At 36.6% G+C, this 26,856-nt stretch overlaps 1 protein-coding gene across 6 annotated transcripts in view; it reads right to left on the bottom strand.

Annotated features, from left to right (window-relative positions):
• Positions 1 to 26,856, bottom strand: part of LOC138310490 (neurobeachin-like protein 1) — an 81,398-nt gene that overhangs the window by 33,198 nt on the left and 21,344 nt on the right. For 4 of the 6 annotated variants that reach the window (XR_011206437.1, XM_069251725.1, XM_069251728.1 and 1 more), the window contains 19 exons: positions 26,246 to 26,365; positions 25,667 to 25,949; positions 25,269 to 25,357; positions 23,312 to 23,401; positions 22,274 to 22,451; positions 21,790 to 21,923; positions 19,858 to 20,014; positions 18,409 to 18,511; positions 17,204 to 17,354; positions 16,633 to 16,791; positions 15,537 to 15,696; positions 11,245 to 11,333; positions 10,224 to 10,961; positions 5,477 to 5,609; positions 4,941 to 5,056; positions 4,699 to 4,719; positions 1,962 to 2,093; positions 1,444 to 1,564; positions 814 to 998 (listed from right to left, as the gene is read on the bottom strand). Coding sequence is in view for 5 of the 6 variants with exons in the window: in XM_069251725.1 (XP_069107826.1) it covers positions 814 to 998; positions 1,444 to 1,564; positions 1,962 to 2,093; positions 4,699 to 4,719; positions 4,941 to 5,056; positions 5,477 to 5,609; positions 10,224 to 10,961; positions 11,245 to 11,333; positions 15,537 to 15,696; positions 16,633 to 16,791; positions 17,204 to 17,354; positions 18,409 to 18,511; positions 19,858 to 20,014; positions 21,790 to 21,923; positions 22,274 to 22,451; positions 23,312 to 23,401; positions 25,269 to 25,357; positions 25,667 to 25,949; positions 26,246 to 26,365 (3,159 nt within the window). In the remaining variant the exon portion in view is untranslated. The remainder of the gene's footprint in view (positions 1 to 813; positions 999 to 1,443; positions 1,565 to 1,961; positions 2,094 to 4,698; positions 4,720 to 4,940; positions 5,057 to 5,476; positions 5,610 to 10,223; positions 10,962 to 11,244; positions 11,334 to 15,536; positions 15,697 to 16,632; positions 16,792 to 17,203; positions 17,355 to 18,408; positions 18,512 to 19,857; positions 20,015 to 21,789; positions 21,924 to 22,273; positions 22,452 to 23,311; positions 23,402 to 25,268; positions 25,358 to 25,666; positions 25,950 to 26,245; positions 26,366 to 26,856) is intronic. The other 2 variants (XM_069251726.1, XM_069251729.1) reach the window with 1 other exon arrangement.

Here is a 26,856-nt window from a genome sequence, read left to right as displayed (position 1 = left end):
TTATCTCCCTTTTCCTATATAACTATGCACATAATGATTATCTCCTCTTTTCTCTATAACCATGTATATAATGATTATCTCCCCTTTTCCCTATGACTATGTATATACTGATTATCTCCCTTGTCCTATATAACTATGTACATAATGATAATCTCCCTTTTCTATATAACTGTACGTAATGATTATCTCCCGTTTTCTATATAACTATGTACATAATGATTATCTCCCTTTTTCTATATAAGTACATACAAAACGATTATCTCCTCCTTTCTATGTAACTACATATACACTGATTATGTCCCCTGTTCTATATTATAAGACTCTTTCATATGTGGATATGAAGGATAGGGATATTCTACCCGAGGGTCACAAAATGTAGTAAAACCCGAGGCTTGCCGAGGGTTTTGCAACATTTTGTGATCCCGAGGGTAGAATATCCCTATCCTTCATATCCACTTATGAAAGAGTATTTTTCTTTCATACCACGACGTTTTACTGCAATTTTACAACTATAATATCCCGCCATTTTGAAATAAATTCGAAGAAATCCACGACTGGAAGTCAATTTCCATACATGAAAAATTACGTGATATTTTCAACACAAATTCCGTTGCTTGTATCTTTTATAGTAAAACCAGTCAATTTTGTGAAAAAATGTTAAAATTTTACCGAGGAAATAGAGATTTTGTTGACGCCGTGACGTCACAAGGCTTTATTGCATGGGTAGCCATGCAATACAGCCTCAGGCGACATGAGTGTATTGCCCTAGACCAGCCAGTATTACACGTGTAGGTATGAAAGAAAACTACTTACATAGCTCTCAACGAAGACAGTCCACTCCTCTGTCAAACAATAGGCTCTGAAATCATCAAAAAACGTGGGACTTCTGGCAGTTGGGGGTAAGTTTGGCAGGTGAAGGTCAAGGTTCAATAGGTCAAATGCCTTGTCGATAAGAGCCTTCAGTACAGGTATTAAGAAAGAGTAGTTGTCTGTGTTCTCTAGAAATGTAGAAAATGGTTAATAAACCATGGTTAAATGGTCTGCATTCAAAATTGGCAATGTAATAATGTAAATCACAAACATTAATTCAATTCAATCCTTACTTTAATTTTAGTGACGTTCCTGCTAGAAATGCTTTTAACAGTAAGACTGAGCTACTAACTGTAGCTCTCATTTTATCGTTTATATAACAATGATCAAAACGGTGTTTGCACAATTTCATCATCAATCGACCTGTTGAGTTCGCTTCTGTGCTTTCATGGCACCAAAATAAGATTGTTTATAGTATGCAAACAAACAGTATATGAAACATCTATAAAAGAAGTCAATATAATAAGTCAGTTTTATAAAGAAAAAATTGATCTTTCTAACTTAAAGAATCTGTTGAAATTTTAATGCCCCTGCAGCCATATAAAATGAATCTTGCGAGAGTTATCTGCCCACCTGTGACGGCCTTGACTATGATGGTGTGAAGGTTACCGATGATGTATGAGGCCTCTGCTGAGCTGGAAATGAGTTTGGTCTGGACCAGGTTATGGAGCTTTGCTGTAGCTACAGCACACAGCTGTAATGAAACGATTACATTACACTTTAGACATACATGTACTCTTTTGATGACCCTGGCTATCTGGGCTGTTAAATACGAACACAAGCAAATTACTCTGGGTACCTGCCGTAAACCAACAAATTTTTGTGTGTGAATTAATTTCGTGAATTTAGTGGGTAAGTAGAAATCGTGAAATTGGCATGAAAAAACAGTTAATTATGAAAATGTGAAATTATGTTGGTTTACAGTTATCAATTAAAGTACATGTACTAATTGTAATATCAAATAGAACATAATCAACATTAAATTGTTTTATAATCAATCATTAAATTTACGTAATTGTTACGAGAGACTTTTTATTCATCAGCTAAATTAAAATCATAGTTTCCATTAAAATCATAATCTAGCTTATTACCTCAAGATTAGGATGCTTTGCGAATAGGATTAGGAGATTAAGTCCAAGTCGTGCCATCTCTTTCCATCCTCCGTCCGATTCTACATCCCACACAGAAAGGATATCCAGCAAAGTCATGGTGTCCTCTATAAGCTGTTAAAATAGGTCATAGTGACATATATACAAGTATTAAAATAGGTCACAGTAACAAAGATAATGACAGTGGTTAAAATAGGTCACAGTGACAATATTACAGACAATTTTTAAAATAGGTCATAGTGAAATAGATTCAGCTTTTGAAATAGGTCACAGTTAGCAAGGTCGAATGTTGGAAAACTTGACCACAAGGTCACCAAGATAGGTCAGTATGACTTCAGTATAATTTAGAACTAGGTCAGATATAAATTAAAACTAGGTCACAGTGATACATGTATCAACTGAAATTTATTAAAATTAGCAAAGGTTAAATTGACTTTAATTTCAATTTATAATCATTTTGCTTTCCTAAACATTAAGGTAAACATATTTCCTGTTTATATTAAGTGATCTGCTGCAAAACAATACAATCAATTAATCGAAGGGAATTGTCCTTGCTTTCTGCATGTACTGCTATATAAATGATTGTCTTCTTATCAGACGAGTGAGTAAATGACCCTATCAAATGATATTTCTTGGCTCAGTCATTTGAACTTTGAACTATCATGGTTTTCTATAATTACAAACAGTTTGGATATTTTACATGTAAGTCTTGATATTTATTTTTGAATTGTTATCTGGCCTGGTACTGATTAAATTAGTAATTTAAGCTATTTCAGCGAAATGTTTTCTTGGCAACATAAAAATATATTGACTAATTAAACTACATGCTTGAAGACTACCTCAATAAATATGCTTGTTTGTTTATTTAATTCATGCATCAGGTTAATTAATCTTCAATTAATTTTGATAAATGGCTCCAAGTCTATTACTAAGTAAACAATAAATACACGATACAGTACACATTCATATCTCATTTAGTTTCCTTGAAATCCACAGGAAAACCATGCATTAAGGATAGAATTCCCTTGAGAAACATTCGAATATAGAAATAATAATACATAGCAGTTTGAAATTATTTCAAGATTTAAAGAGAGACATGATATACTATTAATAATGCTGCTTTAGAAACAGTCTCAGTGGAGAATTTGTTTCATAGTGTCAGAGGACTCATTAATTTGAATCTATCAATTAATTTTGAACATATTGAATTCATTGTTCATCAGATCAACAGCTAATTCAGAAATCAAACACCATGCAATGCATTAAGTTTTCATTTTTTGATATAATGGTATTACAAACTTAGTAAACTTTAAGTTTTTTTCATATCTAACATTTTCTTTATTTATCCCAATTTTAAGACATAGTATTAGGTAATTATATTGGAAGTAGCAGCCTTAGTTTGGATCAAGGTATCAAATGCATTCTGGGAATCTGGGATTGCAATTGCATTGTGGGTAAGATTATGCTTTATTTGCCGGAATGGATGGAATAGTAAATACATCTAGCAGGATTGATCATAATTTGTGATGCTTCTAACAGTGACTGAATGTTTCGTAGAGTTGGGATGTGTTGGGTGACACAGGTGTTGCATAGATTCAAGGATTTTTATGACAAATGGCAAGAAACAAATTCCTCTCAAATGTTTTGCAGCCTAGAGTGCACGTACATCCAACCAACTGAGGTAAATGCTTCATACACAGAGGTTTGAGTCTGTTGTCAAAGAGCTGGTAAAATGGAATATTAAAAACAAAAGTAAAAACCGCCTTAGTGTCAACATGTGTATGAAGACCACCAGGCTAAATCAAAAATACAAATACTACAATTTTTCATCTCTCTGTTGCATACTATTAGTCTTTATAGAAAGGCTTGACTGCATGTATATCAATTAATTATGAAATTTTACAAACAGAAATTTGTCAATTAAGGAAAAGTAAAATGATTGTCAGTACTCTGATCATGTATGGTATTTCAGTACAAAGTTTGTCGCTACTTTGTATGGCTACAGTGACCCTAGATTGTGAATTTGTACTAAAATAAGAATCAAATGTGCACAGAAGTATCCAGCCCAAAACAGCTCCTCATTTGCAAGATATCGCATAATCAAATTTTGGCTACAAAGCTTGCAAAGAAAACTAATGAAATGTAATAATTAAATTTAACTGCAAATCATAGTAATTTAATGAATAAGAACAAGCTTGGTTAATAGAATATCGAAAAGATGTATGTTAATTCTATATATTAACAGTAAAATTTATAAAAAAAAAAAAAAAAAAGTTGATTCCATAACACGTAATCTTCTGTTATACTAAATATATTTTTTGAAGATAATTGAAATGTCACATATCATTTGCAACAATTGAAAGAAACTCATGCCAAATATCAGAATCTGTTTCAGTAATTACAAATTGTAATGTTATATTAGTATCAACAATGCATTTCATTAAAAATATCAATGTTGTAAAAAGTGAAGACCTGCCATGATGCTCAAGATTATTTTACAAAATTAATAGTTCATGTTATATGACAGTAAAAAGACAATACAGAAATTATCATAGTCCATATAATCCAACAAGATTCCTCTAAAGACATTTCAGGAAATATAAAATTAAATGATTGATAGAAAGACAGGGACAGAGGATGCAATCTAGGTGTGGCGGCCATGTTTTAGTTTCCATGATAACCAAAAATGGCTGTAGATATCGGTGTCTATTTTACTTACGAAGGAGCCTTCTGAACTCTCCTACAAATTAAAGATAGCTTAGAAAACGTTTTCTGAGTCAATTTGAAAGTCTGGAGTAAAATAAGCAGAAAAATTATGACCATGAAAAGAGGTAACAAAATATTGCTTACATCTTAGGTTTTATCTTGTATATTAACTACTGAGAATATCTAAAATTGTTAATTAAAAATAAGAAAAGAAGTATTAGAAGAAGAAATGTGAGTAGTGATGATAAGCCTTACCCGTTCTGTAAATTTATCATCTGTATCAGAGAAAAGGTTGACATCCTCCTGCATAAAGTGTCGAACCAGTCGAACGAGTTCTATTGCATTTTCTGTTGGCCCGGCAACAGCTTGACCTAGACAAAAGATCAAACTCAATGATTTTATATTTTAAGGATAGCAGATTCTCACAAAAGTGTGCAAACAAAATCAATGCTTAGAATTAATTTTTCTGACTACTTGATGAAATAAAGTATGTTTTAATGCATGATTCAATTGATTTTTCAAAAGATTTTTTTTTCTAAATTGATACCAAATATCCATATCTCTGTACATGTATTATGATGTCACAGTACCATCAGGTTTTCAAGCAATATCATTCTCAGATTATTTTTCATAGAAGTATGATAGGTAGACAAATGGTAGACAAATATGAAAACCAAGAAAAATTAAATTATGTGGTTTTGAATGAAAACTGTCAGCATGTAATCTCTAATTTGTCATCATGTTATCGATCTCCAATTTGCATACTGGGTACCCAATCATGATCCACTCACCAGCCTCCCTAATGTCCGAGGTACACGAGTGAAGCATCAGCTCAAGCAGACGACGCTTTATCTCCGTCGGGGATCGTAGTAACTCATGTGTCTCAGCAATTCGGTCAATCCAGGAAAACACCTGGCCTCTTTCCTAAAGTTCAATCATTAGTTACAAAATGTCTAATGCACAAAGCCATAAAGACAACAGACAAGTTTTATTTCTATTTATTAAGTTAAAGTTTGATCATCCTTATCTGCTACTTAAAGTCCCATTAGGCCAAAAAAAAAGTTTGTTTAGGGTCACATGAGGCCAAAAAAATAGGGTAGGTAGGTCAGATTTTTTTTTTTTTTTTTTTAAACATTTTATATAACTTTCATGTCACAGATTTATTGCCTACAGTACCTGAACCGTTTAACGTTCCCAAATTTGCGTTTCGTTTGCATTTGCGTTATTTCCGTTAGCAATCGTTAGCGTTAGCAATCGTTTATCGTTAATCATTATCGTTTGTGTTAGCAATCGTTAATCGTTAGTTGCATTTATAATCGTTTGCATTATAAATCATTTGCGTTAATCGTTTGTGGGATCCACTTCCGCTAACGTTAACCACTAAAAATAGAACCAAATGCCGGTGAGACGCTTTGACGATCCGGATTTACTGTTCATTACTTTTCTCCTAAGATATTACGTTTACCGCTTCGTGTAGAAGCGATCATTATAACATTTCTGAAATAAAAAAAAATGAATAAAGTGTATTGTATTGCATTCCATATCTTTTATATTTTAATATCAATGTACGAAGAGCGCAACTTGGGAGATTTGTAAATAAATTCGTAAAGTTTAAAAATCATTAACATGACGAGTTTGAACACTGGAGGAGGTGAGGTTTTGCATCTACATGTAAATATTTTTTAAACGCAATTAATTAGTACTTGTATTTATATGAAAATGGAAAAGGGAATAAAAAGATGTAAATGTTAGCATTTCTTCACATACAAGAATGTCCGTAATGTACAAGAATACCTACATCTACATGTAGAACACGTGTACAGAATTCAAACTGAGCAGGTACGTTACATTGTAAGCCTTCACACGTACTGTACGCGTGTCAAATCAGACACGGATATACGTTTCTGCTCATATCAATAAAAACTGGACAATCAACTTCTCACACGTGTTCGTTGTTACTTGTACCTGGAATTTCTTCAATTCCCAGCGAGACGCGCACGGGTATTTTACCTGTACAGGTATATAGGTCACTACAGGTGATACTTTGTGTCGACCCCCTGTAGCTAGCCACGGGTGGAGTTCACCTGTAATTAACACCTTCTTGGGAGGGATATTAACTCTATACCCAACTTACCTGTGCCCCGTACAATGTGACAGTACATTTCACGTACTGTCGTATTTCAAAGTTTTGATGTTTACAATATGCTTTCACATAGATTACGTTGGAATGAATTAGCTTATTACTTCGTATCGAGTACAGTCATGTTTGACTTCATTGTGTTATTATCATTCAGTAAAGAGATGTTGTAATAATTTGTTATTCTTAAAATATCAGGTGAATGAGATACTTTAGAATAATACCATTCTTTCTTAATACATACAGTTGCACATGTAATTCATTTTGTAAACGTACATTTTGTACCTGTAAAGTGGAAACTTCGTATAGAGTATACTGTCGTCTTTGTCCTCATCGTGTCCATATAGTTTTCATAGGCAAATGTTTATATGATATGCAGAAATTTTAATCCTAAACATACTCCCATTTTTCTTATACTTTCGTTTGTATTTCAGAACGTCAAGATCCGTAATTTATTTACCGTCAAACCATTTCTGTGATTATAACGATGGTATTTCTGGTCTATGCTTGTCGATCGTTTTGCGTTTTGCGTTAATCGTTAGCCGGTAATGCGTTAATCGTTTATCGTTAATCGTTAATCGTTAGCGTTAGCAATCGTTAGCGTTAGCTAACGGACAGATTTTTTGCGTTGCGTTTGCGTTAGGCTGGGAACGTTAAACGGTTCAGGTACTGAATGTACTTGCATGATATTTTTAAATGTGCATTAAAAAGAAAGTCTATATTGTTCACCATACTTTAACATGCTGCTATAAATTGTCTCTTTCTCTTTTACAAATAATTGTCTTTTATTTTTTTCTTGTTTCAATTTTGCAATATATGTTAAATTCTATATCTTTAATAATGAAAACACTTTTTCATTTTCGCTTTATAGACTTGTACATATACAGAATAATCTACACGCACACTGCATATTGTCAAAGAAGTTTGAAATATAATAAATATGTACACAAATTTTGGACTGAAACAAAATACAGTAAAACCCCTATAACTCGAACAGCAGGGGACCATATCAATAATTCGAGGAATACAGGGTATTCGACTCATCCGAGGTTGGTCATGATCGACCATTGACAGTCAAAATGTCCGGTCTCCCTAAGACAAACAACACATTGCAATGACATTTTAATTACCGTAATTTCAGCATTTTGGATTTTTTATGAAAGTGTTTTTGATAGCAATATCAAGTTGAAAAAAATATGTATTACATAAAATGAGGGTTTGAAAATACTGACGACAAAGTAAATCAAATGTAAACGATCGTCAAACGTGGTACCATATTGGTTAAAACAGGCAATGTGTACAATTTCGATGATTTAATTAACAAAAATCATTTAACACATTTACAAAATAAATACACACTATAAAGTTATTAACCAGCATAGTTAAGAACAAACAACGATACCTATGTCTACCTTGTAACAGCGTTAGGTTACACGTGTTCACGAAGAAAGTTACAAAAATACAATATGCGGGGAAAGATACGGAACTCAATGATAAAATCGAACATGGGTCAACGTGATTTGTACTTAGCACTATCAAATTTTGGTATTGTTTATGTCTTTTGGAAAAAGAACACAGAAATTAAAAAAAAAAATTGAACTTATACAGGAAGTCGGACGTCAGCGATTTCTTCCAACTCTTTTGTCATTTCACAATGCGTACTTTCTATTTAACACGAATCAACATCTTCCGTATTTTCGTATTTAAGCGAAGATTATTACGAGAGAGATATCGATTATTTAATGCCTTTTCTGAAATATTCAAATAAAGTTTGCATCAAACAACGACTGGCGATCGTGAAGGTAGGTAATACTGACACTGTTAATCCATTAATTACCGAAAGACTTGATACGACACTTGTATAAACACAGGTCGTGAGCTATTATCCGTGACGGTCGGTGCAGTCAGGTGTGACACAGGTAAACAATTATCAAGGGCTGAACACCTGTTCGACGAATGCATGGGTACATACTATGTATTTGCTCAAACAGTGATATATTTCTGTTCGAGGAATAAGGGGTATTCGACGAATAGCTGTTCGAGCTATCCAGGGTTTTGTTACATAGATTATATAGGGACACGGTCGGGACCGTACGACCAGTTCGACGAATAGGGGGTATTCGAGGAATCCGGGTTCGAGTTAGAGGGGTTTTACTGTATTTAATTTACAAGCGATATTTAACCTAGACAAAACCTCAACACTTAGTGCTGTCACTCACCGGCACCGCAGTACTGACACAACACACTAGCCATACCATGCTGAAAGGGGCCACATGTCAAAAATACCCACTGACAGGACCTATAATTTTGTGCCTGAGGTGTTAATTAATTGGTGATTGCCATTCATAATCCAATTGTCATGTTTGGTGACGTTTTGTGTATGTACCTCGGTTAGTTTGCGTGCGTTTGGCCAGCTGGCTCACTTGTCATGGCCGCCATTTTTCGGGTGTGTTTGATTGCAAAGTCCCAAAAGTTGAGGGACTTTGCCATGCACGCAAACGAAAATGATGCATCACAAGATTTTCAATTTTTATCAATGAAAAGTTTACGGTCGGGGGGTAAAATCTAAGTAGGGTCGGAGGACCCTAAACAAACAGATTTTTTTTTTTGGCCTTATCCGTATCTGTCTTATTTTTTTCATGATTTAGAAGAATCTTGAAAAAAAAATCCTGTTGTAAATTATGCAGAGACAGGACTAAATCAAACGACGGGATGTTAGCTGGCATTGTAATGCCATTGCCAAGAACGTCATGTGGCTACCGTAACTATGTAACGACTGTTCGAACTCTTCCGAGAACGGGTCAAGAACTTTTCGACTTCTGATCGGCAACAATCGCAACTTCTATGACGACCAGTTTGAAATGAAGGCATGTTAACATGTATCGACTTTCAACAACTGCTGTACCAAAATTATTAAGAAGTCATAATAAAAATTATTTAATATCACTTATTTTCAACTACATCAACAAATACTATCAATATTGGTGACGAATCTAACTTGATTTTTTGTTGATAGTTACCTATAGTGTGACTTTAAGTATGAGATCTAGATAACAGAAAAGACTTTCAAATAATTATATGAGCTTAATAATCAATGAAAATAAATAACTAAATTGAATAATTGATATTTATCAAATAATAAATATCAATTGAATTATCAATATATTTATTAAATTAATTAATTAATGCAAATGCAAGCAAACCCCATGAATTTGAAGTTGGTGACCAGGCCACAGGAAAACATTGCCAAGTATTTATAAACATTAAATATTTGATCCAGACAAACAAAACAAGCCCTATTGAGGAAATAATGAGATTCACATCTTCAAAGTCCTGGCATCATTCTAGAATCTTTTTTTTTACAGGACATTAGTAAGTTCTAAATCTAGATTAAATCCTACCTTCCAAGCTGTTCTGTCTGATCCCTCAATTCCTTTCCACATGATGCTGAGTAATATAATCAACAGATTTTGACACAGTTCTTCTGTCCTTTCCATACTATTGCGAATGTAAACTTTTTGAATGCCGAGACTATCTAACACTTGCTGTATATTCTGTACTTCGTCCTGCGATTTCTGCTGCGAATCATCCATTCCTCCATCCGCATTGTCTGTTAAACTCATCACACTATCACTCGTAGAAATACTTAATGCTGATTGGCTGACTACGGATCCCGATCGATCCTGCAATCGTTGACCTAATGAGTTTAAGTCCTCAACACTAGCACTTGAACTTCGACTCATTGACCTTGGCCGTTCTTCCTCTGAGGTTAAAATGTCTTCAAACTGTCGTTGTGAAATGAACATGGGTGTGCGTGGAGTATTAGGTGTGAGTGCGAGAGAGAAGTCACTGTCACTGAGACTTAACGTCGTCGGGTGCTTAGGTGTTCCATTTACACTTAAATGTGAGTCGGCCTTCACTTCAATGCCTCCCTCAACCTTACTGGATGATAACATATTTTCACTGCCTGTTGCCATAGCAACAGGATTTTCGGAGGTATCCACACTGTCCTGAGTATTGTTGACGGGTTTATTGTCCGTGACACGGAAGATGAACAGTTTTGTTATGGCTTCCTGCCATCCTAACTGTTTAGATACATTTTTGGCAGCGTTTGTTTTATCAACTAGAAAATCCAATATCTACAAAAACAATTAAAAATCAGGTAAAATCAAAACTTAAGTCAGAGCAAACATATTCATCATCTTCAACTGATACCTGATGAGTATTTCTGGTATTGAATTACCAATTTGCGTTAATTAATGTCTGTGATAATAAATGATAATCTATAGTTTTCTGTATTTGCACTAATACTTGACTGTGCTAAAATAAGTACGTTTAAAGTGAAAGGATATAAAACTTAAGCATTGATAAACAAAAGAACTATGATTTGCCTCTATATTTACAGTGGAAGAACTTCCATACCTTACGACTGGCCTCCAACTTGATATCTGAACTGCTATAATATATCAACTGCAATAAGGCTAACAGGGAGATACAGCACTGGGGCGAGTCTGTAAGGAGAGAAATATATCTATTGTTACAGGGAGTTACAGCACTGGGGCGAGTCTGTAAGGAGAGAAATATATCTATTGTTACAGGGAGTTACAGCACTGGGGCGAGTCTGTAAGGACAGAAATATATCTATTGTTACAGGAGTTACAGCACTGGGGCGAGTCTGTAAGGAGAGAAATATATCTATTGTTACAGGGAGTTACAGCACTGGGGCGAGTCTGTAAGGACAGAAATATATCTATTGTTACAGGGAGTTACAGCACTGGGGCGAGTCTGTAAGGAGAGAAATATATCTATTGTTACAGGGAGTTACAGCACTGGGGCGAGTCTGTAAGGAGAGAAATATATCTATTGTTACAGGGAGTTACAGCACTGGGGCGAGTCTGTAAGGAGAGAAATATATCTATTGTTACAGGGAGTTACAGCACTGGGGCGAGTCTGTAAGGAGAGAAATATATCTATTGTTACAGGGAGTTACAACACTGGGGCGAGTCTGTAAGTAGAGAAATATATCTATTGTTAAAGGGAGTTACAGCACTGGGGCGAGTCTGTAAGTAGAGAAATATATCTATTGTTAAAGGGAGTTACAGCACTGGGGCGAGTCTGTAAGTAGAGAAATATATCTATTGTTACAGGGAGTAACAGCACTGGGGCGAGTCTGTAAGTAGAGAAATATATCTATTGTTAAAGGGAGTTACAGCACTGGGGCGAGTCTGTAAGTAGAGAAATATATCTATTGTTACAGGGAGTTACAACACTGGGGCGAGTCTGTAAGGACAGAAATATATCTATTGTTACAGGGAGTTACAACACTGGGGCGAGTCTGTAAGTAGAGAAATATATCTATTGTTACAGGGAGTTACAGCACTGGGGCGAGTCTGTAAGTAGAGAAATATATCTTTTGTTACAGGGAGTTACAACACTGGGGCGAGTCTGTAAGGACAGAAATATATCTATTGTTACAGGGAGTTACAACACTGGGGCGAGTCTGTAAGTAGAGAAATATATCTATTGTTACAGGGAGTTACAGCACTGGGGCGAGTCTGTAAGTAGAGAAATATATCTTTTGTTACAGGGAGTTACAACACTGGGGCGAGTCTGTAAGGACAGAAATATATCTATTGTTACAGGGAGTTACAGCACTGGGGCGAGTCTGTAAGGACAGAAATATATCTATTGTTACAGGGAGTTACAACACTGGGGCAAGTCTGTAAGTAGAGAAATATATCTATTGTTACAGGGAGTTACAGCACTGGGGCGAGTCTGTAAGTAGAGAAATATATCTTTTGTTACAGGGAGTTACAACACTGGGGCGAGTCTGTAAGGACAGAAATATATCTATTGTTACAGGGAGTTACAACACTGGGGCGAGTCTGTAAGTAGAGAAATGTATCTATTTATACAGGGAGTTACAGCACTGGGGCGAGTCTGTAAGTAGAGAAATATATCTATTGTTACAGGAAGTTACAGCACTGGGGCGAGTCTGTAAGTAGAGAAATATATCTATTGTTACAGGAAGTTACAGCACTGGGGCGAGTCTGTAAGTAGAGAAATGTATCTATTGTTACAGGGAGTAACAGCACTGGGGCGAGTCTGTAAGGACAGAAATATATCTATTGTTACAGGGAGTTACAGCACTGGGGCGAGTCTGTAAGGACAGATATATATATTGTGTTACAGGGAGTTACAGCACTGGGGCGAGTCTGTAATGAGAATAATATATCTATTGTTACAGGGAGTAACAGCACTGGGGCGAGTCTGTAAGGACAGAAATATATCTATTGTTACAGGGAGTTACAGCATTAGGGCGAGTCTGTAAGGACAGAAATATATCTATTGTTACAGGGAGTTACAGCACTGGGGCGAGTCTGTAAGGACAGAAATATATCTATTGTTACAGGGAGTTACAGCACTGGGGCGAGTCTGTAAGTAGAGAAATATATCTGTTGTTACAGGCAGTTACAACACTGGGGCAAGTCTGTAAGTAGAGAAATATATCTATTGTTACAGGCAGTTACAGCACTGGGGTGAGTTTGTAAGGAGAGAAATATATCTATTGTTACTGGGAGTTACAACACTGGGGCAAGTCTGTAAGTAGAGAAATATATCTATTGTTACAGGCAGTTACAGCACTGGGGCGAGTCTGTAAGGACAGAAATATATCTAGTGTTACAGTGAGTTACAGCACTGGGGCGAGTCTGTAAGGACAGAAATATATCTATTGTTACTGGGAGTTACAGCACTAGGGCAAATCTGTAAGGACAGTAATATCTCTATTGTTACAGGGAGTTACAACACTGGGGCAAATCTGTAAGGACAGTAATATATCTTATGTTATAGGGAGTTACAGCACAGGGGTGAGTCTGTAAGGAGAGAAATATATCTATTGTTACAGTGAGTTACAGCACTGGGGCGAGTCTGTAAGGACAGAAATATATCTATTGTTTCAGTGAGTTACAGCACTGGGGCAAGTCTGTAAGGAGAGAAATATATCTATTGTTACAGGGAGATACAGCACTGGGGCGAGTCTGTAAGGACACAAATATATCTAGTGTTACAGTGAGTTACAGCACTGGGGCGAGTCTGTAAGGAGTGAAATATATCTATTGTTACCAGGAGTTACAGCACTGGGGCGAGTCTGTAAGGAGTGAAATATATCTATTGTTACCAGGAGTTACAGCACTGGGGCGAGTCTGTAAGGAGAGAAATATATCTATTGTTACAGGGAGTTACAGCACTTTAGTGGTTCTGAGTTCGGATACAGAATGAAACAAAGACACAAAAACACTATTTATTGGCCTACCAGGCCCTTGATTTTATAACTGACTTTTCAATCTATGAAGAGTATCTGGTTCTATCAAATCTGTAAATTCAGAAGATTTTTTTCTTCTTATTCTAGTCATTTTGACCCCTTTTGGCCCCGCCCATCTACCCCTGGAGGTTGGCCAGGACCAATATGGATATGATGCTAAAATGCTATCACAGGGTAATAATTCTAACCAAGTTTGACCTATTGAAAATTAAGCAAATAATGCTCATAAATGTATTTTTCCAATATCAATTAAAATAGATTTGACCCCTAATCAGGGGAAAGTCTGAGATGCCAGGGCCATGAAATTCACAATTTTTGTAAAGGGCCTTAAAAAGACCTTCCAATCTATTAAGAGTATTTGGATCCATCAAATTTGTAAATTCAGAAGGAGACTTTTGAAATTTTAGCCATTTTGACCAATTTTGGCCCCGACCTCTGGCACCCGGGGGTCTGCCAGGAGCAATATGGATATGATGTTAAAATAATATCTCAGGCTAATAATTCTAATAAAGTTTGACTCATTTCCTATTACACATGACCAAATAATGCTCAAAAATATGTTTTCCCTATATAAACTATAGTAAACTTGACCCCCCTCCCCAGGGGGGGAACGTGAGACCCCAGGGTCTTATAATTCACAATTTTTGTAAAGAACCTCAAGACCTTTTAATCTATGAAGAGTATTTGATTCTACCATTTCTGGAATTTCAGAAGAAGATTTTTGAAGTTTTAGCCTATTTGACCCCTTTTGGCCCCAACCCTCAGGCCCCTGGGGGGCTGGGAGCATATAATTCACAATTTTAAGTGACCTTTGCCTATGGAAGGTTTCTGCAAAATTTCAACAAATTTGGTTCAGTAGTTTTGGAGAAGTCAAAAAGTAAATTGTTTATCGCCATATGACGCATGACGACGGACAAAAGGCAATTAGAATAGGTCACTTGAGCTTGAGACTTGGTCTCAGGTGACCTAAAAATATATCTATTGTTACTCATTATTATAGCACATCAATATGTTTTCAAAGACCGTAATAAAGAGGATTTTTTTTTAGGAGGAATCAATGGAAAGTGGAAAGCTAATAATTAACATGACAATAATGTTAATGTCTAAATATAAATCATATGTAATGTACAATTGTATTGTATACAATTGTCATTATTCCAAAACTGCTTATTTACACACAGAAAACTTCAGTACCTCGGTTGCCATTTAGCTAGAAAATGATAATCTCTGTATTGCTATCAAATTAGTAATTTCAACGCATTTAATTTTGTTTTCAAAAAGTTATGACATGGTAAATTGGCACATCTTAGCAGTATTTACATAACATTATTGACTGTAAAACAGAAAGTAAGAAATAGGTAAATACATTTGTTGCCATGACAACTTGTACCTGTGATGGCAACCTGTTCAATGAAGCGTTTCATCATCGGCCATGACACCTCACAGTCCTGCATCATCCCAATCATGCCCAGATGTCCACAGTCCTGGAGGCGGACACGAGCTTTACTTTTCTCATACACTTTGTCAGACTTCAATATCGTATACAGCACCTGAACAACAATGTACAAAAAAGTTTCATGATTATCTAGAAAAAAAAAGTTTACAAACTCTAATTTGTCCTTCCTTCCATCTTAATTCGATATTTGTAATGAAAAATTGCTTTTCTTTTAAAATATTATCTCTTCTCGACTTATAAGTTCAGTCATTTGTTAAATACTTTGCACAAAGACTGTTACTGGACAGAAGAGGAAAATTACAGTAAAGTTTGATATTTGGAAAAAAGATGACACTGCACATCACAAACCAAATTGTTGCCCTAGCGACACCTTCTATATAACAACCAAATTAATACCACCACTTTTCTATGATCCTAAATGACCCCTTCAATGCTTGTGTATAATGACCACAAGTTAATAAGGACAATTTTTTTTCTACATTGGATGGTCTTTCTTTATAGACAGGTTTGACTGTCCATTGGGTGGTCTTTCTTTATAGACAGGTTTGACTGTCCATTGGGTGGTCTTTATAGACAGGTTTGACTGTCCATTGGGTGTGTTTTTATAGACAGGTTTGACTGTCCATTGGGTGTGTTTTTATAGACAGGGTTGACTGTCCATTGGGTGGTCTTTCTTTATAGACAGGTTTGACTGTCCATTGGGTGGTCTTTATAGACAGGTTTGACTGTCCATTGGGTGGTCTTTATAGACAGATTTGACTGTCCATTGGGTGGTCTTTATAGACAGGTTTGACTGTCCATTGGGTGTGTTTTTACATACAGGTTTGGCTATCCATTGGGTGTGTTTTTATAGACAGGTTTGACTGTCCATTGGGGGTCTTTATAGACAGGTTTGACTGTCCATTGGGTGGTCTTTATAGACAGATTTGACTGTATCTCCAAACTGATCCTTTAATCTGTAACAGGACCGAAATAAAATTTCCTCCACCCTTGACCATAACCAGCTACATGGCATGCCATTATATAATACCTTTATGATTTTTTCATAGAACATGACGGAGTAACCTCCCTTGACTAGAAGTCCCAACAACATTTCTGCCATGTCGGGTTCAAACATGAGGAGATAGAGCTGATCTTGTTTTTTCTGAAGGTCCAGTAAGGAAAGTAACATATCCAGGCTCTCACAGATCTGTCAAACACAAAGTATTGTTGATTTAGAGGTGTGACAGTAAACAATTACTGCAATATAACCCCTCAGATCTGTCAAACACAAATTATTATTGATTTATAGGTGTGACAGTAAACAATTATATCATGTTTATATACAGTGGACAAGTGATAATACAGACGTTCATAGTCCAGAAAACTAACAATCCAGACGGAAATGTCATGGAACAGATCTGATTATTGACTATTAAGTAAATCCTGAGAGTTTGCACCCATTTTCTATATATGAAATCTTTATGCTGTTGTATAAGCCAATCAGAGGTGATGTTACAAACAAGTTAACAACATCATTTTTTACCTTATGAGACGATAAGATAAATTTTGAAGCCAATGAAAATACTTGTTATAAGCGAGATTGAATTCTTGTTTCTCACCAGATCCTCCTGTTTGACGGTGGCGATAAAACAGAGAATGGAGGACACCTCCTCAACCAAGACATCCTTCGTCATATAATACTTGACTAGACTGAGAAGGGAACCTCGGATTGTCTTAGCATCTGCAGCTGATAATCCACAGTCACAGGTACTGTAATGAGATATCATCAGTTATACTTCAATCTTAATGTACATTGTGTAGCTCACTTAACCAGAATTTTCAGTAACTTTTTTTCCAAAAGTCATGTAATTTAACACATATTCTTAGTTATGATTTTTTCAACAACTTGAAGATTAGATAACTTACAACCTGTTACCACTTACAGTATAACTTGTCAAAACCAGCATTTGTGGAATTTGGATCCCTGTATATTCCACTGTAATGATATGGCATTTTTCTTCTTCATTTATATTAGCTATTGAAACCTGTGTAATCTAGAACCCTAGCTATACCAACCAAATATGCTGGTCTCAGTGACATCTGGATTGGACATAATACACTGTTACAGTATTTCCTGACATTTTAAATGAAATCAAGTAGCACTATCATAATAATCAATACAATATAACTTATCTGAACCCGATGTCACTAGGACCAGCATATATATCCCTGGTATAGATTAACCATGTTTTAACGTATAAGGAAAATTCCATATGTCAGAATAAAAAGGGATACAGATTACACAATGGTCAGTTTTCAATGGTTATAATGTTAGTTAATAGTTTCGTCTTACACTTCTTATTAAAGGAATACAACCTGTGTGAACTGATTGATCACCATGTAGAATGTAGCCATGTCGTACACTCACATGTTTCCATTCAATGTCAGAGCAAACATTGTAGCATATACATTACAAATTGCAAAGCCATATAGTATACCTGGGGGATTTGACTGACAGCTGGCAGTATACCTTTTCCAAATGTTATATTCGTAGGCTGGATATGTATGAATTGTATATAAATGTGCTTTAAGGAGAGATTCTCTGCAACAATAGATTCATAAAAAGGTTCTAGGCCTGATTAACATACTGGCCAATACAGGTTTTGAGATTCCAAGATGATGTGGGTAAAGTGTAATTCACTGTCAATTAGACCCACCTTGATGACATTTTTTGTGAATCATAATCAATGGAAGGCGAGACTAATTAACAATATTTGATATATTACCCATGTCATTTTGGGATCTCGTATTAAGAAGAATGTACCTATAGTAAGTCCTAACTACATCCAGTATATACTGCACACCAAACTTCTTCCTAAAGTACTTCCGGTCGTCTTTTATTATCGTGGATAAGTATTGGATATGTCCTGAAATAAACAGATGAAAGATTTTAACAGGTTTGAACATTTGATTATTTTTCTATTTGCTAAGACAAACCGTGTGTTGCATTTGCAGATTTGTACCAGTTGTACTTGAGTGATACGGCACACCCAAATGGAACATTTTTGGATTTTTTCATGATGGCGGCACCCATATGAAAGATACGCATTGAATATAAAAGCCATGTTTTTTCAGTGTTAACAATAAAATGGATATAAAAGTCAATCACATTGTCATATAGTTTGGAATACATTGAATTAAATAATCCAAGCATGTAGTTATATTGGATATAAATTGTCTTGTTTCAACGACAAAGAAAACATTCCGATCACAAATGAAAATCATGGGTCTGCCTACTTGGATACAACTGGTATGAATCTGCAAATGAAATGCACAGAAACATATCCCCATTAGATGTGAAATTGCAGCACAGATCTTAACCCATAACCATATTGTGTTTCAAAATCTACATTACACAGAAAAAGTACTATGCACCTTTATTTACCTTCTATTTAAAAGAGTTCAGATCAGAAATCTCACATTTTACTCATTTACCCCTGAATATTCATAATGAACTATTCCAGCTCTTAAACAAAGAGGGTTCAAATGCGTCTTCAGGGGAGAAAAGCAAATTCTGTTTTCACATTCAAAATGATATTGTGTTATGTGTTCATATAGATTTTACTATAATCACTACCTGATGCAGATAGAGTAAAACCAGCTTTAGAGACCAACTTTGTATAAAGACCACTAGTTTAATAAGAGCACTTGCTTTGTGTTCAAAATGCTCAAATCCAACACAATTCAACCTGTGTATAAAGACCACCTGGCTATACAGACCATTTTTCTCCTGTAATTTTTTGGAGGGGTCTTTATAGACATGTTTGACTGCACGGGTAATTGATGATATAATCATCTTATTGAGAGATAATATACTGATTGGTCCAGAGTAATAGAATCTTGCATGGGTCTGTCAAGTGGACAGGGATATCTCAACCGGAGTGAAAGATTTCATGTGGGTTGAAATATCCCTGTCCACTTGACAGACCCATGTTTGATTCTTTTTCTCTCTTACTAAGTAGAAAAAAATGATGAAATTCAAGTTGGTTTTCAGCTTTTTCATTGCACCATTATCGCAGGAACAACGTTATGCGTCAATATTGATGACGTCATCTACAATGCACTCCGCAGTTACGCCGCATTTATTGATGATGTCGCATTATTGTCTAGCATGTGCGACCTGTCTTATACCCCCCTGTGTAAGACAGAGTTATCTTTTCCCTAGCAACCACGGGATATCCCTGTGAAATATGGGAGAAAAATCTAACCTTACCTATACGGACTGGGAAGTCACTCTTGCTCCAGATCCTGAAGTCAAAAAGTATGTGTTGGTAGAGATGATTGACCATGACCTTGTTGACTGTAATCGTTGTCTCGAGGAGAAGCTGGACGGCCATTAACACATTGACGTCAATCAACTTTGGCTCCACCTGTCAACATATTTAATCCTTAAGAAGTCAATTGGCTATCTTTCTACAGCTTGCCAAAACCTGAAGGCACGTGACATAATATAAGAACTGAAGTGGCTAAGTGGTTAAGATGTCCCGACATATTACTACAAGCACTCAACCTCTGGGCCTTAAGTTTGAATCCCATGTAAGGCAGTTGTCAGGCACTGTCCACCAGTTGGTGGTTTTTCTCCAGGTACTCTGTTTTTCCTCCAACATCAAACTTCTAACTCTACAGCTTATATGTGCCAGAGTACCCAAAGAAAAAGTAATGACTTATGGTCAGTGCCTGTTAATAATTTGAAATTTGGACTGAAAACCAATTGGTGGCAATATGCCAGAAAACTTTAAATTACCTATTCAGCCACCACGCCCCCTTATTGTAAATTAAGTTGTATATGAACATGTATTTTTTGAAAGAAGTGTTGTGACAGCTCTAGTTTGTGTAAATCAACTTAAAAGTTTATCATAGATTACAAATCAACCCTAGTAGAGCACTGAATGTGGCTGTAGCTCCAATCCTTACAAACATCACTCATATTTTGTAGTAGAGCACCGAATGTGGCTGTAGCTCCAATCCTTACAAACATCACTCACCTTTTGTAGTAGAGCACCGAGTGTGACTGTAGCTCCAATCCTTACAAACATCACTCACCTTTTGTAGTAGAGCACCGAGTGTGACTGTGGCTCCAATCCTTACAAACATCACTCACATTTTGTAGTAGAACCCCGAGTGTGGCTGTGGCTCCAGTCCTTACAAACATCACTCACCTTTTGTAGTAGAGCACCGAGTGTGGCTGTGGCTCCAGTCCTTACAAACATCACTCACCTTTCGTAGTAGAGCACCAAGTGTGGCTGTGGCTCCAGTCCTTACAAACGTCACTCACCTTTTGTAGTAGAGTGCCGAGTGTGGCTACAGGTCTAGTCCTTACAAACATCACTCACATTTTGTAGTAGAGCACCGAGTGTGGCTACAGGTCTAGTCCTTACAAACATCACTCACATTTTGTAGTAGAGCACCGAGTGTGGCTACAGGTCTAGTCCTTACAAACATCACTCACATTTTGTAGTAGAGCACCGAGTGTGACTGTAGCTCCAGTCCTTACAAACATCACTCACCTTTTGTAGTAGAGCCCCGAGTGTGACTGTAGCTCCAGTCCTTACAAACATCACTCACCTTTTATAGTAGAGCACCGAGTGTGGCTGTAGCTCCAGTCCTTACAAACATCACTCACCTTTTGTAGTAGAGCACCGAGTGTGGCTGAAGGTCCAGTCCTTACAAACATCACTCACCTTTTGTAGTAGAGCACCGAGTGTAGCTGTAGCTCCAGTCCTGACAAACATCACTCACCGTTTGTAGTAGAGCGCCGAGTTTGGTTGCAGCTCCAGTCCTTACAAACATCACTCACCTTTTGTAGTAGAGCACCGAGTGTGGCTACAGGTGTAGTCCTTACAAACGTCACTCACCTTTTGTAGTAGAGCCCCGAGTGTGGCTGTAGCTCCAGTCCTTACAAACATCACTCACCGTTTGTAGTAGAGCACCGAGTGTGGCTGTAGCTCCAGTCCTTACAAACATCACTCACCTTTTGTAGTAGAGCCCCGAGTGTGACTGTAGCTCCAGTCCTTACAAACATCACTCACCTTTTGTAGTAGAGCACCGAGTGTGGCTGTAGCTCCAGTCCTTACAAACATCACTCACCTTTTGTAGTAGAACCCCGAGTGTGACTGTAGCTCCAGTCCATACAAACATCACTCACCTTTTGAAGTAGAGCGCCGAGTGTGGCTGCAGCTCCAGTCCTTACAAACGTGTCCTGATTGATGCTCTTTGAGTGAATCATGTGACGAAGTAGGGTGAGGAACCCAGAAACTTGGTTCTGCTCTAGTTTAGCATCTACAACAGAAATCCAACTCATACAAATTGAAAATACAGATAAAAGAAGAATCCATATTTCTGAAAAACTTCAGCCATTTTGTTTGGTTATCATATACATTGATTTAAGTATCCATAAATTTTGTATTTGGATCTTACAGAGTTGTATGCCCTTGCAAGTCGGTACAGATTGTTACGTGATATTTTTGATAATTGTAACATCATATTTTTCAAAGAAAACAAGGTCATTTCTGCTGACAAAGTAGTGACATCAATACCTACTAACAAGGGAGCTAACTCTGTATTATTTATAGAAAAAATGGTTCTTTGTAAAGCAAATCTGATTCTGATGACTATATTACCACAATTACCTGCATAGGAACTACTTGGGACGACCACCCAGTCGTCTTGTTCCTGAGAGCTGGAGTGAGACATGACCCCCGGGCTAGGGGGTGGGGACAGGACAACTTCCCCAGGGAGGGGCCCTTTATTAACCTGCTCCAATAGGGGGATCAACACTTGTATACCACCGATACAATTGATCACGTCCTGTAAAAAAAGTATTGAAGTTTATAAATTTTAATTCTGAGCATGTATTCTGTCTTTTTTACAGAGTAAGCTTCCCTGCAGATAGGTATCGATTGTTACATTATTATTTTGTGAGTGCAATTTACAATTTTTCCAAAAAGTATGACATTACACTCGCAAGCACATGACATCACAATCACTAACTACCTGCAATGGTAGATAACTCATATGCAAAAACAGAATATAATACAAGAGTCTGGACATGCTGAATTACAAAATGTTTCACTAAGAAAATCAAGAAAACTGACACACCATATTTGACCAAATAAGTGCAAAGGGCGTTTAAAAAATTGAAAAAAATGAAAAGGTGCTAATAAGACAAAATTATTGCTAATCTATAGTTTTGTGTGGTTTGGTCTTCATTTATGCCTGGGCAATTAAAATCAAGGGCTCAAAAAGGGGGAATAGTGCTTATAGGGACATGGGCGCTTATTGGGTCGAATATGGTATGTCAGAAAGGGCCTTGCCTTCACTATATTGACCCTTCGAAACCCCAAACACCCTAAGTATCAATTTTCATTGAAAACATACATTTGATTTTTAATTTTAGTCAATTTAGAGCTCATTGCAACAATTGTGGATTTCTAGAACTCTTCACAATTATCTTCATGGTATTCAGTATCCCTATTTGTTTTTGAGGAAATCTCAGTAACCAAATTGTGGATTATTAAAAATCTTTATCAGGTTGTTATAAAAATTAAATGTTTATCTTAGTTCTGAATAAACTCTTTAACATGTTAATTTAAAATCATTTTTATCTGAGCTGTGAGGGTAATCTTTATCTGTGTAATCACAAATAAAATGTTGGTTGTCATGGTTACCTTTATATCCCAGGTGACACAGCGTTTCCCGATGAGTTGGCCATGATTTTGATTCTGAGATAAATCTAAACACAGTCCGTCCTTAGAGGCCTGAAATATTTGGATAAGGAGGAATCATCACCACTTATCCTTCGATTGAAAAAGTTGAAAACCCTTGGAAACATTGTTTTCTTGATTTTAGTTTAAATCACAAACATGTTGGCCCTAAACAATAACAGACTGTAGGATATACTGTAAACACACTTACCTTTAGTGAACGCAAATTTTAGCGCAAATGAAGAAAACATGTAAATTATCATTTATTAGCGTGGATATAAATAGCGTGATTGGGTGGTGCAATACCGAAAACACTCTTTCACAAATTGTATAGTGCTGTACATGACAGTGGCGTAGGAAGATGAATAGTAATGGGGGGGTGGGGGGGGTTCGGCAAAGGTGCTCAATATTTTGTAACTCCCCCCCCACCCCTAATTCAACGTACAACCATATACTTTTTTCATATATCATTACATATATTCCTTGTACACATCTAAAGACATTGGCGTTGTTGGCCAAATTTGAGTGCAAGCTTTGTCGCAAGATTTTGGTGTTTCCCGGGTCCGGGAGTCTAAGCTGGGTTTTACAATGCATTTTGATAAATTTGTGAGCCCAAAGGCATACAATTTCGGTGTTTGGGGGTCTGTGGGGTCTTCCCCTTGGAAAAAAAAATTACGATTCAAAATGGTCTGTGGGGTCTTCCCCTTGGAAAAAAAAATTACGATTCAAAATGGCTGAGATGAGTTTTACAATGCATTTTTATGAAATTGCGAGAAATTTTGGTGTTAAATGTATGCATCCCCCCTCTCCCCCGCTTCCTACGCCCCTGCATGAATTAGAGCTTCAAAGATAGTGGGAAAAGAACTAAAAAATACAAGAGACCCAGAGGGCCTGTATCACTCACCTGGTTTGTAATACCAAGTAATGTTCTGAATACAGGTTCATCGTTTCTTTTCTGAAGGAATTTGAATATTTACTTCTAATTCCCCTATTGAGCCACGCCCCTCCTACCCCCTGGGGGTCAGAGCCAAAATTTATACAAGTTCTGTTCCCCTTTCCCCAAGGATGTTTGTGGCCAAATTTGATTACAATACATGCAGAACTCTAGGACAAGTAGCGATTTATAGGATTTACCTCTAATTCCACTACTTGGCCCCGCCCCTCCTGCCCCCTGGGGGTCAAAGCTACAAATTATACAAGTTCTGTTCCCCTTCTCCCAAGGATGTTTGTGGCCAAATTTGGTTACAATCCATGCAGAAATCTAGGACAAGTAGCAATTTATAGGATTTACCTCTATTTCCCCTATTGGGCCCTGCCCCTCCTGTCCACAGGGGGGTCAGAGCCAAAATTTATACAAGTTCAATTCCCCTTCTCCAAAGGATGTTTGTGGCCAAATTTGGTTACAACCCATGCAGAAATCTATGACAAGTAGCAGTTTATAGGATTTACCACTATTTCCCCTATTGGGCCCCGCCCCTCCTGCCCCCATGGGGTCAGAGTCAAAATTTATACAAGTTCTGTTCCCCTTCACTCAAGGATGTTTGTGGCCAAATTTGGTTACTATCCATGCAGAACTCTAGGACAAGTAGCGATTTATAGGATTTACCTCTAATTCCCCTATTGGGCCCCGCCCCTCCTGCCCCCGCGAGGGCAGAGCCAAAATTTATACAAGTTCAATTCCCCTTCTCCAAAGGATGTTTGTGGCCAAATTCGGTCACAGTCCATGTAATACTCTATGACAAGTAGCGATTTAAAGGAAATGTTGATGGATTGACAGACAGACGGACGACAGATGACGGACGACGGATGCCGTGCCATGACATAAGCTCACCTGCCCTTTGGGCCAGGTGAGCTAAAAACTAACAGTAAAATCAGTATGTTACATTATATTATACACCAATTGTATCTTTATTTGACCTACCTTGGCATCATAATGGAGAACCATTTTGGGGACTAGATCATTCAATTCTGAAAATTCTTCATTTGCAAATAAAGTCTGATGATTCGGTCCTGTAAATATATATGCCCAACAATCTTGTGACTTTCTAGTGAGGGTAAAGGGGTCAAATCAATATAAAGATTGAGATGGATTGAACACAGAGAAAGCAAATAATCACACTATAAACATAATGCAGTCTTGTTATAGCCTTGCTACACTGCATAAACTATAAAAAATAAACTCGTTAATTTTAATTGAATTGAGAAACAATGATAGTGAGAATCACCTTTAATATTATTGGAATGATTAGAAATCTTTAGAGTAAAGCTTTACCTTGACTCAGATAAGCCTAAACTTAAATCCTCAAATTAGTCACAAACCTGCTGAGAATAAAGCTTTCACTTGACTTGGATGTAGAGCATCGTGGAAGAAACAGATAAGACCAAGCTGTCCATGAACTGAGATGGGAGAACCCCACGCATCGTCTTGTGTTCCTGTTAATAAGGAGTTCACGCCGGGTTCACAGGAACTCGGTTTGGACTGGCTCGAGAAGAGGAACTTTAGTGGAGACTTCTTCGTCTTTGTGTCAGTGACTGATTGGTCTGTCATCAAATTCATTGAGGAGCGAGGGCATGGCGATCCGACACGGCAGGAGGTAAATGACTGAAACATCAGATAATACTCACATAATATATAAATATATAAAACATACAGGATTCAATATTACACCAAAGGGAATAAATATCAGAAAATATACATCCTACATTCTCCATATACAGAACAAGCATGTAACACCTATATAACAACCAAACAAAGAATCCTGATACATAATGCTGGTTTTAATTTCAATTCTTACTCTTCAATGACGAAAATATGAAGTTGCTAAAATTTTGGGTACAAATCGCCAAATTTAGGAATGGTGAAAAAAAAAAAATTCATAATAATTCCATATATCCTACCTCTGTCATGTTGGGTGATTTGAGTTGAGAGTTGAGTTTAAGTTTGCCGTCTATATAAATATTCAGGTGACTGTTAGTGAACGGCCGGCGTGAACTGGTATGGACAATAGCTATACAGTGCTGAAACAAATCAGAGATTGAATTTGGTTAAATTTTACTAATTTTGGTCAATATTATGAGTTTGATATTCTCTTTTTTTCAAACAAAGATCATGAAACAAAAAGGACCTGAATAGTAAATGATGCTGGATTATAAACCACTACTTTTCCCCCTTTAAATCGGGAGTATGGCTTATACATAATCAAGTGTGATTTATGTGGTCAAACACTTAAACCAGACATAACAAAATTGTGATTCACATGTAGTAGGTATTCCTTTTTTTTCATCATTCTAGCAAGGTCTTACATTGAAATAAAGTGTGTAAAAAAATAATGTAATGTTGCTTTTATTCACAGGGTATCAAATTTTATCATGGTGATTTCCGTAAACAAATAAATTGGACAAAAATTAACCTGAATTTGTATAAATTATTAAATGTAAGAAATTAAAAGTATGCGGTCAATTGCAATAATGCTAATAAGCATCAAAGAGAAAACCATGAAATATTCTCC

The sequence above is a fragment of the Argopecten irradians genome, chromosome 16 (assembly GCF_041381155.1).
Source record: "Argopecten irradians isolate NY chromosome 16, Ai_NY, whole genome shotgun sequence".
In the NCBI taxonomy this organism is placed as follows: Eukaryota; Metazoa; Mollusca; class Bivalvia; order Pectinida; family Pectinidae; genus Argopecten; species Argopecten irradians.
This window is presented reverse-complemented; position numbering and strand designations above follow the sequence as displayed.